Source organism: Rana temporaria, chromosome 2 (assembly GCF_905171775.1).
Source record: "Rana temporaria chromosome 2, aRanTem1.1, whole genome shotgun sequence".
NCBI classification, from domain to species: Eukaryota; Metazoa; Chordata; class Amphibia; order Anura; family Ranidae; genus Rana; species Rana temporaria.
This window is the reverse complement of record NC_053490.1, coordinates 92,548,952-92,566,216: the sequence shown is the minus strand read 5'-3', so window position 1 is coordinate 92,566,216 and position 17,265 is coordinate 92,548,952. Positions and strand designations below refer to the sequence as shown.

At 39.8% G+C, this 17,265-nt stretch overlaps 1 protein-coding gene across 1 annotated transcript in view; it reads right to left on the bottom strand.

The window, feature by feature from the left end:
* Nucleotides 1–17,265, bottom strand: part of MICU2 (mitochondrial calcium uptake 2) — a 538,279-nt gene that overhangs the window by 127,000 nt on the left and 394,014 nt on the right. The window contains 1 exon segment of the mRNA XM_040339327.1: nt 723–770. Coding sequence (XP_040195261.1) covers nt 723–770 — 48 coding nt within the window.

The window sequence follows — 17,265 nt, the reverse complement described above, 5'->3', positions numbered from 1 at the left end:
ATGTCAGTCTTATGTGCCAATTGTTTAAAGCGGGGGTTCACCCTATCGACGGGAACATTTTTTTTTTTTTTTATTTTACCTTAAAATCAGGCATTGTAGCGCGAGCTACAGTATGCCTGTCCCGAATTTTTTACCCCCGTACTCACCTTGTAGTCGTCCATCAAAGATACCGGGGAATGGGCGTGCCTATGGAGACGGAGGATGATTGACGGCCGGCTCTGGCGCGTCACGCTTCTCCGGAAATAGCCGAAATAGGCTTGGTCTTCATGACGCGTGCGCATAGCCTGTGCGCAGGCGCCGTGAAGAGCCGAGACCTACTCCGGCTGTCTTCGGGGAGAGTGACGTGCCAGGGCCGGCCGTCAATCATCCTCCCTCTCCATAGGCACGCCCATTCCCCGCGGGAGCCAAAATCTACGATGGACGACTACAAGGTGAGTACGGGGTTAAAAAAATCGGGACAGGCATACTGTAGCTCGCGCTACAATGCCTGTCTCGATGGTAAAATGTGTCGGGGGGGGGGTGAACTACCGCTTTAAGTAAATCACTTTGATCTGTAAGCACTATTTGAATCAAGATCTAATGTTTGCCTGTTCAAATACAATCGGTTAAAGAAAAAAAAAAAAAAAAACTTGTGTACTTTTTTAGGACTATAAAAATTGATAGATAAAAATCGATAGACAGACAATGCATGTAACCATTTAAGTACTACATAAAATACATACTTGTAAGGATTGTCAGCAGGAATAAATACTCTGTGTAGGAGATGAGGCCTGTAGGACAGAAAAGACAGAGGATCAGACAACAGCGTTCCTTCTCGGTAATCAGAGTCACACGACACACACCGCAGGCATTACAGCTCATTTTTATTAGTGACATTGCAGTTTATATTACCATGTCACATTTACACAAATAAAAGCAAGGCAGATAGGTTTCACATTTTTCATTGTTATCATTAACACTCCCAACCAAGCAAAACAAGTTCTTATGTTTGTATAGCACAGAAAGTGATGCAACGAGAGCATGTGTTTTTTTACATTTTGAACGCAATAAAAGTAATATTATTTAACAATAAAAATATTTCTATTTATCACTTAATGTACTGTTTACACCAAGTATTTGGTTCAATCATTTTTAAAGCCTTTTAACTCCTCACACAAAATAGTTTATGTCGTATTTGGCAGTCCTTAAAATGGTACCTAAAAAAGATCTAATTGTTCAAAGTTAACTTGCAAAATTGTATGTTCATCGGTTAAAGTACAGTTATGATGCTCTACTTGCCTCTCCTTCCACTTTTATGGCCATCATAATGAGAACTCCAACTGACACCACTGTGGACTTGTTTGTATGCTTCTGCTCTTTTACATGGAGCTTTGTTTTATGACTTTTGTATGTTAACTGATGAAAACTTTAAATAAAGATTTAAAATAAAAAAATAAAACAGCAAAATTGTAGTGCTGCATAGAAGACACGCTTGCTGCCAATACTGCACCCTTTTACTTGTGATCGCCCTGTGTAACCATTGCTGGATGCTTACCATTATCTACCTTTTATTTATTTATTGTTGTTGTTGTTTGGTTCCTGTTTTTTTTTTTTTTTTTATAATTCAAATTTTTATTGAGTGGTATACAGCAGATACAACAACATGGTAACTTCGCCAAAACATATAATCAGTAGACAACATCATTAGCATTACTAATACATCGGGGTATACTTTGGGAGGGCAGGGCACAAACACACGATAACAAAAATAAAATAAGAAACAAACAATGCTAAGAAAAGAGTGCCACTACCCCTCCAACCGGTCTACGTTAAAGACAGTCTCTCCCCTCTAAAGGAAAAGAGAGATCAGCCAGATCATTGGGGGAAGTCTATAACTGAGTATTACTAGGTTCTACGCACACCACTCTGTTATTTTTTCCTAGAGAGAGAGAGAGAGAGAGAGAGAGAGAGAGAGAGAGAGAGAGAGAGAGAGAGAGAGAGGTGGGGGAGGGGTTCTTCAGGGCGGGAGGTGGGGTTACAGGGAGGCGGGAGCTGTTTCATCTCACGGGAGGAGCCAGGGTCGTCAGGACCGATCAGACAGTAGGACTCGCTGGCAGCAGCCCCCGACTAGGCATATTTGAGGAACTCATCGGAGAGGCGGAATTGGACCCAATAAAACCATCTGCTCTTGTGTTCCTCCGTCTTATCTTGCAGAACCGAGGTCAAGTCTTCCATTTGTTCTATATCTTTCACCCTTGCGAACCATTGCGCCACCGTCGGCGCAGATTGTTTCCACAGGGGCGGGATGCACGCCCATGCAGCATTAAGAAGGTGTTTGAGAAGGGATTTATGATAGCGTTTCCTGGATAAAGGGGTAAGGTTTAGTAGGATTGCGGCCAGGTCGCCCTGTAGGGCAATGTCGGTGAATTTATGTATGAGTTTGAGGACAGAAAGTTTTGAGCACAGGGCATTCCCAGAAGATGTGCAAGATGGTTCCCTGGTGAGAGCCACAGCGCCAGCAGTTATCCGTTTGTCCGGGGAACATCTTTGCCAAGACTGATGGGGTCCTATACCAGCGTGTAATTATTTTATATGTGGTCTCCTGATATTTGCTGCACAAAGAAGACTTCTGTGCAAAGAAGAGTATGCGATCTTTTTGTGGCTCAGAGAATGTAACTCCCAGGTCCCTCTCCCATTTTGACAGGTAAGGGTGATCCTTAGCAGCGTAGAGTTCCAACAAAGATTTGTAGGAGGTAGAAAGAGAACCCCAAATTGGGCCTTCTCCCAAAGTTCCTCAAAAGAATGAAGTTTACGGACAAAAAGCGCAGGCTTAGGCAATGAGCCAAGAAAATGCGAGAACTGAATAGTCCTCCAGTAATCCAACTCTAGGGGGGCTTGCCCAGAGAGCACAGTCTCTGCAGGGAACCAGCCAGAGGATTGCAAAAAACTGGGAAGCCCTCAGGAGTCCCCGTGGGGCTTGCGTATGGAAAGTGGGATCCGTGAGGCCGGGTGTGAACACTGGATGCCCAACGAGGGGTGTCATTGGGGAGGGAAAATTGCACAGTGAAGATAGACGAGAAAACCTGGCTATGTCCGCAAGAGTAGGGCCAATCACCGGATGAGCAGACAGATGAGTAGTGGTACCTGTTTTTAATAAACCCCTTTTGGTCAATCTGATCTATGCCATGTGGAGGCTTTTTCGCTTTCTTGCATGCCTTTTATACTCCCGGAAGCGGTGGAGTAACTTTTGTTACCTCAGTACACACCAACGAGCTGCTGGAAGTCTACAACTGTGGAGGATTCCATCCAGATCTGCGATTGGAGGAGCTACTAAGCACCAAGGGAGACGCTGACGGGAGAGCTGGTTGCATCAACACTCTTACCTCTGCTCGATTGACTCAGACCGAAAGGTACTTGGGTCCACGCCACATGGTAAGAGTATCCAACTTATCTATCTAGGATTGTCTTCATATCTATGTCTCCCCTTATTCCAATCAATTTCAAGATCTGCTAATACCCACCACATGGTTGAATAGACTATCCATTTGATATTGTGTGCAGTCTTTCAGTGGACTTCCGTGATCAGCTGATGTTCATTTTGGGCTAACATTAGTCATTCCCATCTGGGTGCTCACGCATTCAGTAATTCATGTCACTTTTAAAGTAGTCATCTTTTTCTCTATACAGTCTTTCAATAGACTCCTATGATCATCTTAGGTCTACTTTGGACTAATATTGGTTATTCTCACCTGGTTGCTCACGCACTCAGTATTTTTGCTAATTTCAAGTAGTCATTGTGTGATACCATGGTTTACTTGCCTATATTTTGATCTCCTTTTACAAAACCTATTTACTAGATTTTGTCCTCTCTATTAGCGCTGCACATATCCCACTTCCAATCTGCAGGTGCTTGCCTTTACCTTCCCAGGGCTTCCCATTGGTACTCTCCAAGTAGGCCCTGTGACCAACTTAAAAAAATAGCAGGGAAAAGCACAGAAAATAAAGTATTTCAAATCCTTACTTGTGGTAAAAACCTACTAGAAAATGTACTTGCTTCAAAAACAGTTAATTTGGGAGCAAAGCCCCTCCCTCTATATATCAGGCAGTGCTATCATCGCTTTTTGCTAAATTACTGTTGAGAACATAAACTACAGCACAAGCCACCTAAGGCCTATTGCTTTAACTAGAAGTACATTAAATGAGCTTTGCAAGACTGCCTGTTCCCCACTTAATCCTACAGAATTCCGGAAGGAACCCTTTTTAATAATCAATCTCTATAGCAGAGAACAGTGTGGACACAAAGTATCAACAAATGGTTCTGTGCTAGGACACTGCCAATATTAAAAATGCATGCACCCAAGATACATATGTAATGTTTTAAAATTGGAATTTTAGATAAAAGTAAACCCCAACAGCCTCTTGCAGCCACTTTCCATCTACATGCACTCCAGCGATGACTGAATGTCATTTCTTAGGGCAGGTTCCCCGATTGTGACAATACAGAAGAATTGGACAGTGCTTTGTCATCCTATAACATACAATTCTTAAACAAGGCCTTAAAGCAGAACTCTGGGGAAAAAATTATATATAAATACAAAATTTTCCATAGCAGTCAATTAATTGTCAGTGGTATTGTATTTAGTCCTGTTGTCAGTGAGAAATCAAGCATTCTTTACTCTATGAAAGACTCTCTATCCCTTTAATATCCCATTTACAAAACTGGTGGCCGATATGTCCTTTTTCCTCCCAGTCACCGGTCTTGTACATTCCCTCATTGCCCAGCCTGATCTGCCTCTGCCCCGCCTCTTATGATAGAGTGTACAGCGAAGTGTGTGGGGCAGTGTCAGTGTCTTATTTGTAGAAAACGACTGATCTGCCGCATATACACCCATAGTCTCGCCCACTCGAGACTAAAATCCCAGAGGATGATGGGAATTTTAATTTCAGTGAGTGACATTGGCACTTCTGAGATCCCTCTTCCCAGAGCTGGTGGATTTGAGAGGAAGCTGGGCAAAAAATTACATCACCGCTTTTTTAAACAGTGAGTTTTCTACAAAGTTCACAATTCATATTTAAAAAAAAATACTTTAGCGGCTTTGCTTAAAAAAGGCAACTCCACTTTCATGGGGAGAAAAAATGGCAAATAAAAAATAATAATATAGCATATACAACTGGGACACAAGCCATATTGTAAATAAATGTCATTAAATATTACCTTTCCTTGTCAATCTGCAGCGCTGTAATTTTCTGTGAGATGCAATGCAATAATGGCTACCTGAAGGTGTTCTGTACACAGAATGTATACAGAACGCTCCCCAGAAACATAATTTCCTGCTTTTGTGATTGGCTCACTGATTTTTCTACACTAAGATACAAGTCAGATTTCAGGGATCCCCTGCAACAAAAATTTCATTTTTGGTGTGATACTCCCATCAAGAGATGCAGACCGTACCACTTTCCTCATTAGAGCCCTGCAGGTGCATTAAGAAACCACTCCCATTAGACTCACTTCTGAACAGAGGCACAGACAAACACACAGGGATTTTTTCAGAACAAGAACATGTAGTAATCTGCAATAAACTTTTTTGAGATGTGTTGCTGTCATCCATTTCAAAATGACCTTCTATTTTTCTAAAAATTGAAATTTTTTTCAGTTTAAACATTTGATATGTTTTCCATTGTGAATAAAATTTGGGTATATGAGAATTGAAAATCATTGCATGTCATGTGTTCTCCATCGAAGTCTTAGACGGAGAACACATGACATGCAATGATTTTCAATTCTCATTTCTAAGAGGTACTTACATGGGAGTTTTTGGACGATGCCAGTTCTTAGTGATTTTTATCAGACCCCAGAGACATTGGAATTTCACTTTTTCTGTGCGCATACGCTAGCTGTATTCTGCGCATGCACCAAACCGGCGGCATGGTGATTGGATTTCTTGTACTGTTACAACTGATGAGTGGGCAGTGAGCTGGGTGGGGTTGCTGGGCAGCAATAATGTCATTGCCAAATTCATGGCTTACCTTGCCACACGCATGGCATTTTTCAGGTTTTGAGGTATATTTTACACTTTGTATATACCAAATCTTTAAATGAAGCATTGAAGCGTTTTTTTTTTTTTTAGATGGAATTATGTCATTATGACATTACTGGGGATGGGTATTTGGTTCTGTATTTTCACTTATATACATGCTTTATTGCATTACGAGCTGTCACTGTGTCACCTTGAGGAAGGGATCATGCACGGCCACAAAATGTTGGCTTACTTGACTTATGTGACATTGCAGTAATAAAGTAATTTATAGATTTTCAACAGAACGCAGGCAATGTCTCATTGTTTTACTGTGTTTCTGCATGACAAATACAGTTTGATCAAGTTGAAGAAACTAGCAAAGCTGTATGCATGACAATTCAGAAGTCTGTTTGACCTGCTTTGTGTTGCGCCACGTCTCTTTGGACAAAGCACATCCTATTAAGGTGTGTTTAAACTACAGACAGAGTAGGAAAATCAGCCTCTCCTTGTCAAACACTGTGCATTTGAATTTATATACCTTTAAAGCCTATATAATGTGACTATATAAAATCAGAGCTTATGTATATGTTTGCTAAACATGTTTTACAAACATATACATAAGCTCTGATTTTATATAGTCCCATTATATAAGCTTTAAAGGTATATAAAGTCTATTTAAAATATAGTTCTATCTACTGATGTCAACAAATCAGTATTGATTGTGGACACTACAGCCCTCCTGGTCCCCTTGTCCATTCTGGTATGTCTCTTGGGCTTAGTGGAGGGTCCATCCAATACAGTGGTGTATAGGACATTGTTGAGCGTTCTCCTATTTTATGCTCATAAAGCAATTTTGTTACATTGAAAAAATCCTGTGCCTCCCCTTCGCTGCAGTTTTTGAAAGGTTTGGTGAATGCAGCATTACCTTTTTTCATAAAGCTACATATCCAAATCGAGGTTGTCCATGAAATTTTTAAAAAGTTTGGGGTAACTGGATGTCAATGGAGGCTACAAATGGATAGACCTTCCTTCGATCTTTTTCATTACCTTTGTTTTTTTGCTCTTTTCACACGGATCTTTATTATCTGAGATCATGAAGCAATGTGACCACGTTATTGAATTTCCCTTAAGGATCCTATCTGAATAATCTACGCCTTTTCTGAATAGAAGAACAGTGCTTATTAGTTAGGCATATTTTCAACTCAGTAAGCCATACAGTGCATTTCATGTAAGACATGCTTTTACTATCCTGTTAACTTGGTCGGGGAGTTGCACAGAGAGGCGGGCTGGGGTTGGGGGTGGATTTTTGCAGAAGGAGGAGTTGGCACTATGCTATTATGTATGTTTGTTCTTTAGGTGGTCCTACCGGACCAAACTCGCGGTACGCTGTGGCCATTTCTCTTTTGTATTTTTTTTTTATTGTATTTGTATTGTTTTATTTACTAGAGGTCAACCAATACATCGGCCTATTTTTGGCATTTTTTAATTACTCAGCATTGGCCGATTGTGCTGCAAATTAGGCCTATACTTGCAAATGACTTCTGTAATAGAAGTCAATGCAAGTTGCCTGGAGTGTCCCCGTTGGAGTGACTTGAGTCGCTCCTATCTGGGCAGCCTGCCAAGTCTGAGAACAAAGAAGCAAAGAGATACAATGTTTCTACTTATCAAAGGAATGAACTCCAGTATGCAGAAGATCTCAGTTTAACCATTAAGACTAACTCTTTTCTGACACGTGTTGCTTACAAGTAAAAATCCAGTATTTTCTGCTACAAAATCACTTAGAACCCCCAAACATTTATATATATATATATTTTAGCAGAGATCCTAGAGAATAAAATGGCAGTTGTTACAATATTTTAGGTCACATGGTATTTGCGCAGAAGTCTTTCAAATGCAATTTTAAAAAAAATTATTACACTATAATGAATAAAAAATAAACAGTAAAGTTAGCCGATTTTTTTCGTCCAAAAGTTGATTATCTGTTTTTGTGTATTTAATATTTAAGATACATGGTTTTCTTTTATCTAAATTATACATACAAGTGCACTGATTGGAGGCTGGTTGTGTTTAATAAATGTTTAATTTAAGAAATTGTCTGCCTCACTTCTCATTACTTAAATGTTAGATTTTATGAGATGAAGGAAAAGAAAAAAAAATTGGCCTAACATATCGGTCCAAAATAAATCGGCATCATATAATCGGCCATTGTGATTTCGAAATATCGGCATCTGCCAGAGAAATGTCCATATCGGTCGACCTGTAGTATTTACCCTAAAAACTTTTAACAGAGTTTTCAAAAATATAGTCTACAAACAGGAAGGGCAATGAAAACACACAAGACTGCCACGTTACCTTACTGTAATAATAGGACTGCAGGTCCAGCACAAAATAGAAAATTTTCTCCCTCTGTTGCATGATAAAATAATTTTTTCAAGCTAAATACCTTTCAAATGACAACTGAATTAAAAATGGAGCTAGGTAATGCACAGGTGTCATTCCCATAGAAAGCACTGACTTTTATTCCAGTCTTAAATAAACAGCCCTGTATTCACTGTATCCAGAGTGTAAAGTAAGGGGCTGGGAAAGGCAGGCCTCATCCCCGGTCTGTCAGGGCATAGAGACACATTTCAAAGCCTCACAGGCACTAGTGGGATTAATCACTCAACTGAAGCTTATATAGTACAGAAGACTTTTCCGTGTGGCACAGTTTATGGAAAAGTAAACATAATTTACCAACGTTTACATTGAGCCAAATTAATAGACACAAAAATGGCAATGGCTTCTGACAGCAAAATAAAGTATGCATTTTTAATTAGGGAGTAGCAATAACAATTATAATGTCATAAGAAAAGTTAACTCAGATCTTACAAAAATGCATCCCTAATATTTCATATTAAGGGTCTCCCGATAATTTTTTTTTTTTTATTGTGGAATGGCATTAGTTAGGGTTTCTCATAAACTGTAGTCGATTGTTCCTGCGGGTGGAATTGCAGTAGGCATGGGAGATTGTTACACACAATAAAATATGGCTAATGTGATTTCACTTACTTTCCAAAATCTTTTGCCAATTGACACTTAATTTGCTAAATCAATGTCAATCATTTATTTTTTTAGGTAAATACTTGTTCTTAAAAAAAAATAAAAAAAAAAATCATCCCATCTACAATATGCATGCACTCCAGTAATAGCTGCATGGCATTTTCAGGGCAAGTGAGCAACAGTGGTCCATGTTGGCATAAAAGTCTGTTTAAATAGCCACTTGTATTCTCCTTTGCAATCCCTGGGGTACACAGGAGTACAATTGGTAGACAGGGACAGGGCATTGTCACTTTATAGCAAGAAGTGTCTGAACAAGACCTTCATGTCAGCCTCACCAGAGATTATTTTAATGAAAGTTGCAGACTGAAAAATATGGAAGAGTACTTTTGTACCAAGTTACAGCTTACATATGGTTTTTGTTTTAGACTGGGTTTACATATCCATCCATAGAATGCAGGTATAAAACCTTCTTCCTTTGGAATCAAAGTACTTCAGCACATTTTTTATTTTTTTAAATGAGGGCCATAGTTTTCTTTAACTTGCGTTACTACACCGCAACGATAGGAACCCAGCCGAAGAGTTCAGGGATCTCTTGTACTGCCTCTTGTTCTTGAAAGCATAATTGCCCATCTTATGGGAACATATGCTGCACCGCTGCATAAATGTGAAACCAAGTGTATATTCTGAACTGTACAGACATGGGTAGAAAAATGTGGTAACACCACCACCCCTTTGATGTGAATGAATGTGAAGAGAGATGTCAGCACAGGACAATCTTCCGCAGGAATGTGTGTTTGCAGAGCACAAAGATTTAGTGAGAAGGCTGCTGATCATGTACTATGGTAATACACATACAGTATAATGGAAGCACCTGACAAAGTCTCTGGCAAAGCGAGACTATTCGGAAACAAATGTGAAACAACTTCCAGTGTTTCTAAACACCTGTTCTGTTCAGAATACAATAGCAGCTAGGACTTGACAGGAACTGGTGAGCCGAGCATGAGGGGGGCTGAGCAACATGTTTATAGTTTTGCTCATTTTCTGTACAATTCGGAGACCTAGATGCAATATATAAAGCAGAACTCCAGAGGGGCGTGGCCGGACGAGGATGGTGATGGACGCTTTCTGGACGAGCTCTGTCTAGCAGATTGTAATCTGGAGCCATCGGTTACCGGTAATACCGTTTTAATTACAAAAACACCCCATCCTGTATCAGCGACTTTACCTGATCTATAAAATACCTTTCTTGAGGAGTTTCGATACGAACTCATCCATTGCTGTGACCCGGGGCCTCCTCTTCATACAGTGGCGTCATCGCCATTGAGGCCTACAGATTATCGGACAGCCCCGGACTCGAGTACGGATCGCTGAGCCCATTAAGCTGCATCCACCCCTCCGTCCACCCGGGATACACTGCTATAGGCGTCGGAAGTGACAGGCGACACTCCCTCACCTCCCTCAGTCACTCAAGGCCCGTGGTCTCGGCCTACCTCCGGAGGCCTGGCGGCCATCTTGCTTCACCCACTGCCTCAACTCTCATATACCCCTTTCTCCTCAGGGCTCAATACTGCTTCCCCTACATCCTTCAAGGTGGATAGGCCATTTCTTTATTTTATGGCATAATACCCTTTGATGGTTATATGTAACAGTTGAAAGGGTGTCAGAGGCCAGGACGGGAGGTATATGGATATGCTCTGAGGAGGCTATGTGACATCCCTCTTTTGTAGACTCTGCACGGACAAGAGATAATTATATGTTATATAATAGGAATCCGAAACCATTTTAGGATCTCCAAGTGCTAGAAATACATAAACTGAGGTGATAATTAATGTACTTGACCGCTGTCCTCATAATTTACCTCAGGAGACTGCAGCTCAGTGTGGGGACAGAGGCTCATAATCCAGCAATATATTTACAAGGGCCTGATAGTTTCTTGAAACACCTTCTCCTCAGAAGTCTCATGTAACTGTTTGCAATTTATGTGATTCATGTTAACACACTACAGTGCAGGATTTAAGACCCGGTCTATTATTGATATTATCAATATTTGATACCTAACGGGTAATCTTTCCCTTACTGAACTGCTTTATTACTATCTAGCTACCTGAATGCAGGAATTGCCTGGTTGTGATGCACTGTGAAACTCTTCCATTGAGGTAACAACGCCATCTTGTGGTATACACGTTTATTACAGCATAAAACCATTACCCAGCTATTCGCTTACAGGGCACTGACAGTATCTTATTAAATCTAGTTGTCTGGACACCATAACATTTCACTATACAAATGGACCATAATACCTCGGTTTTGTGAAGATTAAAGGAACAGGACTGTCAATGTCAATATGAATTTCTGACAACTTTATAGTGTTTTTTTTTTTCTCTTATATATATATATTTTTTTTTAATATTTTGTGCTATTATTTCTTTCTAAACTGGATTATTTATTCATATGCCCTGACCACCTGACTGCACTAGGAAACTGTCCGCTGATATCAAAGTCAGGCTACCGACTGGATACAGTTCTCAGTGGCTGTCATATACACCGTCGGATTATACTATGATTATCCCTGTAATGGGAATTCACTGAGGTATTCTTACACACCGTCCGAAGTCTGTCGACAAAAGAAGCAGATTTGACTCTCTATACATTAATAGGATATCTGAATGGTATGAAATTTATGGCATTCCCATAAAGATGGTCTTTTCCTTTACTTATGTACTCTAAGCTGGGTTTAGGCTGTTCGCAAGATTAACTTCTGCTGACTGATAATTGTGGTAAGAGAGTTCTACCTAAGGGAGCTGGTATAGGAGTACACTGCAGATTTCGCAATACATTGATATTTGAATACTGTTGTCAGATATTTATTTTAACACTTCATGTAGGGGGAAACAAAGTAAAAAAAACAAAAATAGAATCATCAAAGAGTCTCTTTATGATATAGACTCCCCTCCTTCTACAAGCCCTCAGACATCTGTTGGAGATACTGAGTTCGACGGACAAGTCTCGTCACTTCTACTTCCCACCTCATCACCTCCTTCTCTGGGTTCAGCAAAGCTTCTAAATTTATATCCTTCTACAATTGGGGGAGCTCTCACAACTACAATGGCTGACCACATGATTCCTATTGAGTCCGTCTCTCAGGATCCTAAACAGGTAACTGCAAATACTGAACATGTTCCGGAAGCTTCTTTCAATGTTGCTGAACTGTATACCAAAATATCTGAAATGATGGAAAGGGGTTTAGCTCTTACTGCCGAGAAAATCACTAACGATATCAGGGCTGACTTTCATTGTCTTGGCAACAGGATTGATTCTATAGAACATAAGTTAGATGCTAACGTTTCGAAAACTGAACAACATGATAGCCATATGCATTTCTTGCAAGATCAACTGGAGGCTGCTCAGGATAAGATTGATGATTTAGAAAACAGGTCAAGAAGGGAGAATTTTAGGGTCAGGGGTCTTCCTGAATCCATTGTGGATGTCCACTCAGCAATACAGGACATTATAAAAATCCTTCTACCATCTATACCTACTCCAAAAATGGAATTAGACAGGGCTCATAGATAATTGGGTCCACTAAGAAGAGATGGTTTACCCAGAGATGTGGTGGTCAAGCCTCATTATTTCTCCACCAAGGAGGACGTTATGAAAAGATCTAGACAACAGGAGAATCTCCAATACCATGGTGCTACAATACAAATATTTTCTGACATTTCTCCTTACACCATCCAGAGAAGAAGAGCGATGAAACCGTTATTGTCGGCCCTCATGGACAATGACATCAAATACAAATGGGCCTTTCCCTTCGCCTTAAAGTTCAATCACAATGGCAGACACCATGTGATACATAATCTCCGCAAGGGTGAAAAACTTCTAATTGATCTAAAAATTATCTCTCTTAAACCAGCTATGGACACTACTTCACCTCAACTACCATCAGGCAAGAGGACCACACCTACTAGTCCAAATCTGAATCCTTGGAACAAGGTCAAATACAGAAAAGTTGGAAAAGACTCCATCACCTGAATATTGAATAGTCTTACCCAGGAAGTATCTCTCAGGATTTGTTTTATGTCACACAGTGTCCGAGATGATTTTTTTTTATTTTTTTTAGGAGAGAGGGAAAAGGGAGAAGGGAATTTTTTTTTTTTTTTCCCCTCTTATTTTTACTATTTAATACGGAGGAGGTTACTTCTTCATTTCTGAAATATATAATATAATACATATATAGTATGGTTTTCCCCCTTTCTTTTTTTACCCCTCTCTCCTTATTTATTTTTTATTTTTTATGGTCCCTATTAATTGAATGCCATTGTTCTTGAAAAAGTTTTTATGATGTAAAGTTTAATCTGTCGACGACTGACGACGGTGAGGTATTGGACCTCAACTTACCTCTTGGAGCGACACTTTGTCGACCCAATGGGTAAGAATATAGTCCATTTAAGGGACTATGCTAATGTTTTTCGTTTGAATGAGGGAAGGAGACTCTTTCTCTTCCCCCATTCTGGGTCACGATTTGACCTTGCACGATTTAGTGACTTGTTGTGCAGTATGTTTTTTTATTCTTGTCTTTTTGCCTCTTCTTTCTGTTTCCCTTTTTTCCTTCTCGCCCTCTTCTTCTCTTTAGCCTGCCTGCCATTGCTCGTAATAACGGTGTTACAGATGATATCCTTGCGGTCCTGCCTAACCATAGTAGTAGACAAGACTTATGGCTGGATCAAATGATGTATCTAAACCCCTTAGTGTTGTCACTCACAACACTCAGGGGTTGAATTCTCCTATTAAGAGACGCAAAGCTCTTCAAGTTTACAAATCTCTTCATGTAGATGTGGTTTTCCTTCAAGAAACCCACTTCCCTAAACGATACAACCCCACTTTTATGCATGCTCACTATCCATTATTTTTTCTAGCTAAAGCGGAAAACAAAACTAAAGGTGTGGCCGTTTTGTTCTCTAGATACTGTAATTTTAACTTGATCAAGGAATATGGAGACCCGGAAGGTAGGTTTATCTTGATAAAAGGTACTCTTGACGAAAAAATGTACACATTCGTTTCTTATTATGCTCCTAACAGAGGTCAAAAGCGGTTTTTCACTCAGATGCTTGATACCCTCCGTCCATTTATGGAGGGAATTATTGTTATGGGAGGAGACTCTAACCTGGCTTTCGACATTGGATTGGACAAATCCAAATCTAAAGCCGATAAGGTCATCAGACCGACTAAAATTAGTTTACAAGTAGCACGTATTTTACATCAAAACAGACTGACTGATATCTGGAGGGAATTAAACCCAAGAACTAAAGACTATACTCACTATTCTAACCCCCACCAGTCTTACTCTCGTATAGATCATATATTGATATCAAACCATCACGTCCCGGCAGCCATTAAATCTAATATAGTTGATGTTTCCTGGTCGGATCACTCAATGGTTCTTTTGTCACTAAGGAGAGAGGATACTTTTCCTAAAGTATCTCATTGGACACTTAATAGATCTATTTTGAAAAATCCTGTCCTAATGAAGGATATTGAGCAATCCCTTCTAGAATATTTTGAACACAATGATACAGATGATATATCCCCTGAAACTTTGTGGGCTGCTCACAAGGCTTCTATCAGGGGCAAAATAATACAATTGGCCGCTAACCTCAAAAAACAGAAGAACCTAGAAATAAAAAGACTGGAAATCAACTATTTAGACCTGTGTAGAAAACATAAAACTGATCCTCATAACTTTCCTACTCAGGCACTTGATGCGGCCAGATCTGCTCTGAACCTGGTACTTACGACTAAGGCGGGGGAAGATATAAAATGGACTGGAGCTAATTTCTATAAATTTAAAGATAAAATAGGTCCAATGCTAGCACATAAATTGTCACCTAGATTTCAATCAAGAACTCTCCCTAAAATAAAGATGATTGACGGTTCATTCTCCCTAAACCCTAGGAGAATAATGGAGGCCTTCCATGACTTTTATTCTAAGCTTTATACCTCTACTGAGGATTCTTCTTCAGAGAGGATAGATGATTTTCTTAGCAATCTGAATCTTCCGAAATTGTCTGAAATACATACAGAGGTGATGGAGGCTCCCATTTCAATTGAGGAAGTATCGACAGTGATTAAACACCTAAAATTAGATAAAGCCCCGGGACCTGATGGATTTTCGAGTTCATATTACAAAACATTTTCAAGCATTTTAACGCCCTATTTGGTGAGATTTTTCAACCACATGACCGAGGGAGATCCTATAGAAAGACAACTCAATTTGGCTTATATATCGGTGATCCCTAAGCCGGAAAAGGATCATAGCCTGGTGGAGAACTATAGACCGATATCTCTCATCAATAACGATCTTAAGATACTTACTAAAATAATGGCCAATAGGTTATCTTCTTCCATTGGTCAATATGTTAGTAAAGATCAAGTTGGCTTCATTACTGGGAGGCAAGGTCCAGATCAGGTTAGGAGAGCTATTGATCTGATTTCTATACTGAACTCAGGATGGTCTGGTGATACTGGTCAGAAGGGTATGCTTCTTTCCATAGATCTTCAGAAAGCATTTGACTCAGTGTCTTGGCCTTTTATGTTCAAGGTGATGAACCATTGGGGGTTTGGCGCTAAATTTCTGGGTATCCTGTCTGCACTTTACTATTCCCCTGAAGCTAAAGTACGCTTTCAAGGTATTTTTTCAGAATCTATCGAGATCCGTAGAGGTACAAGGCAGGGATGCCCTTTATCTCCCATGATATTTGCAATTGTGATTGAATCCCTGGCTATAGCTATTCGTGAAAATGCAAATATCAGGGGTGTTCGATGTGCCAAAAAGGAACATAAGTGCGCCTTATTTGCAGACGACCTTTTACTTTTTTTGACTGCACCAGAAACATCCCTGCCCGAAGTATACTCTCTTATGGACGAATTTTCTCTGGTTTCAGGTCTTGCTGTAAACATAGCCAAATCCAGGGCCCTCAATGTTTCACTTACTGAGTCCACTGTTTCTCTACTGAAAGAACGTTATAGATTCAAATGGGACGCCTCTTATATTAAATACCTAGGCATTAATTTGACCCCCAATATTCAGAATTTATATCTAGCCAACTATCCCCCTATGTATAGAAAACTTGAGAAGGATCTGAAAGACTGGGGTACTCAGAATATAGGTTGGATTGGTAGAATTAATTCGATCAAGATGACTCTTCTCCCTAGGCTTTTGTATCTCTTTCGATCATTACCTATACCGATAATCAAAAGTCAACTAAAATCCTTTCAAGGCAAAATTACCAAGTTTATATGGAACAACAAGGGTCCACGCCTTCCATCTCGCACTCTCTATAACTTATCTGAACAAGGCGGTCTAGGTGTGCCTAATTTGATATGGTACTACCAATCAGCGAGATTAGCGCAATTATCAGAAATTTTTCTTAAAAATGAACGTCCTGATTGGATAGACATCGAAGAACAGGCGATTCCGAATCTAACGATAGAGGATTTAATGTGGAGTCATACCAAGAAAAGGCCTTCTATATTATCTCCGACTCTATCTCAAACTTTAGTTTTATGGGATTCACTTAAAAACAATCCCTCTCTAATCTCTAAAGGTAGGCCTTTATCGAATATTTTCATAGACCCATTCTTTACTTCTAAAATTCATAAAGATTCCTTTAAATGGTGGCATGATAAGGGGTTGTATCGTATAGGACGCTTCTTTTCTCGTTCGGGTCCCCTCCCCGAGCAACTTTTTATTGACAAGCTAGACCTTCCTGTTTCAGAAAAACTAAGATTTTCTCAACTACATGACTACGCTCAAAGCCTATGGGATAACGACTCGATATCTGGACTTTTGACACCCTATGAAAGTAAATGTGATCAGGGTTTGTCCAGGAAGGGGAATATTTCAATTATATATAATTCACTTGCTACTAATGACACCAAATTGCCGCATATGCTGGCATGGGAAAAGGAACTTAATAATGAATGGGATTTGTCGGACTGGTATAAGAATTATACCAGATCCATTAAAGGTTATGTGAATGTCTCTCTTATAGAAGCGAACATAAAAATTTATACTAGATGGTATTTAGTTCCCGTCAAACTGACCTCTATGTATCCGACAACTTCTCCCCTATGTTTCAGAGGCTGCCATGGATTGGGGTCTATGATACATATTTGGTGGGAATGTCCCAAAATTCGGGGTTACTGGAATAAGGTGTTCAATATAATCAGA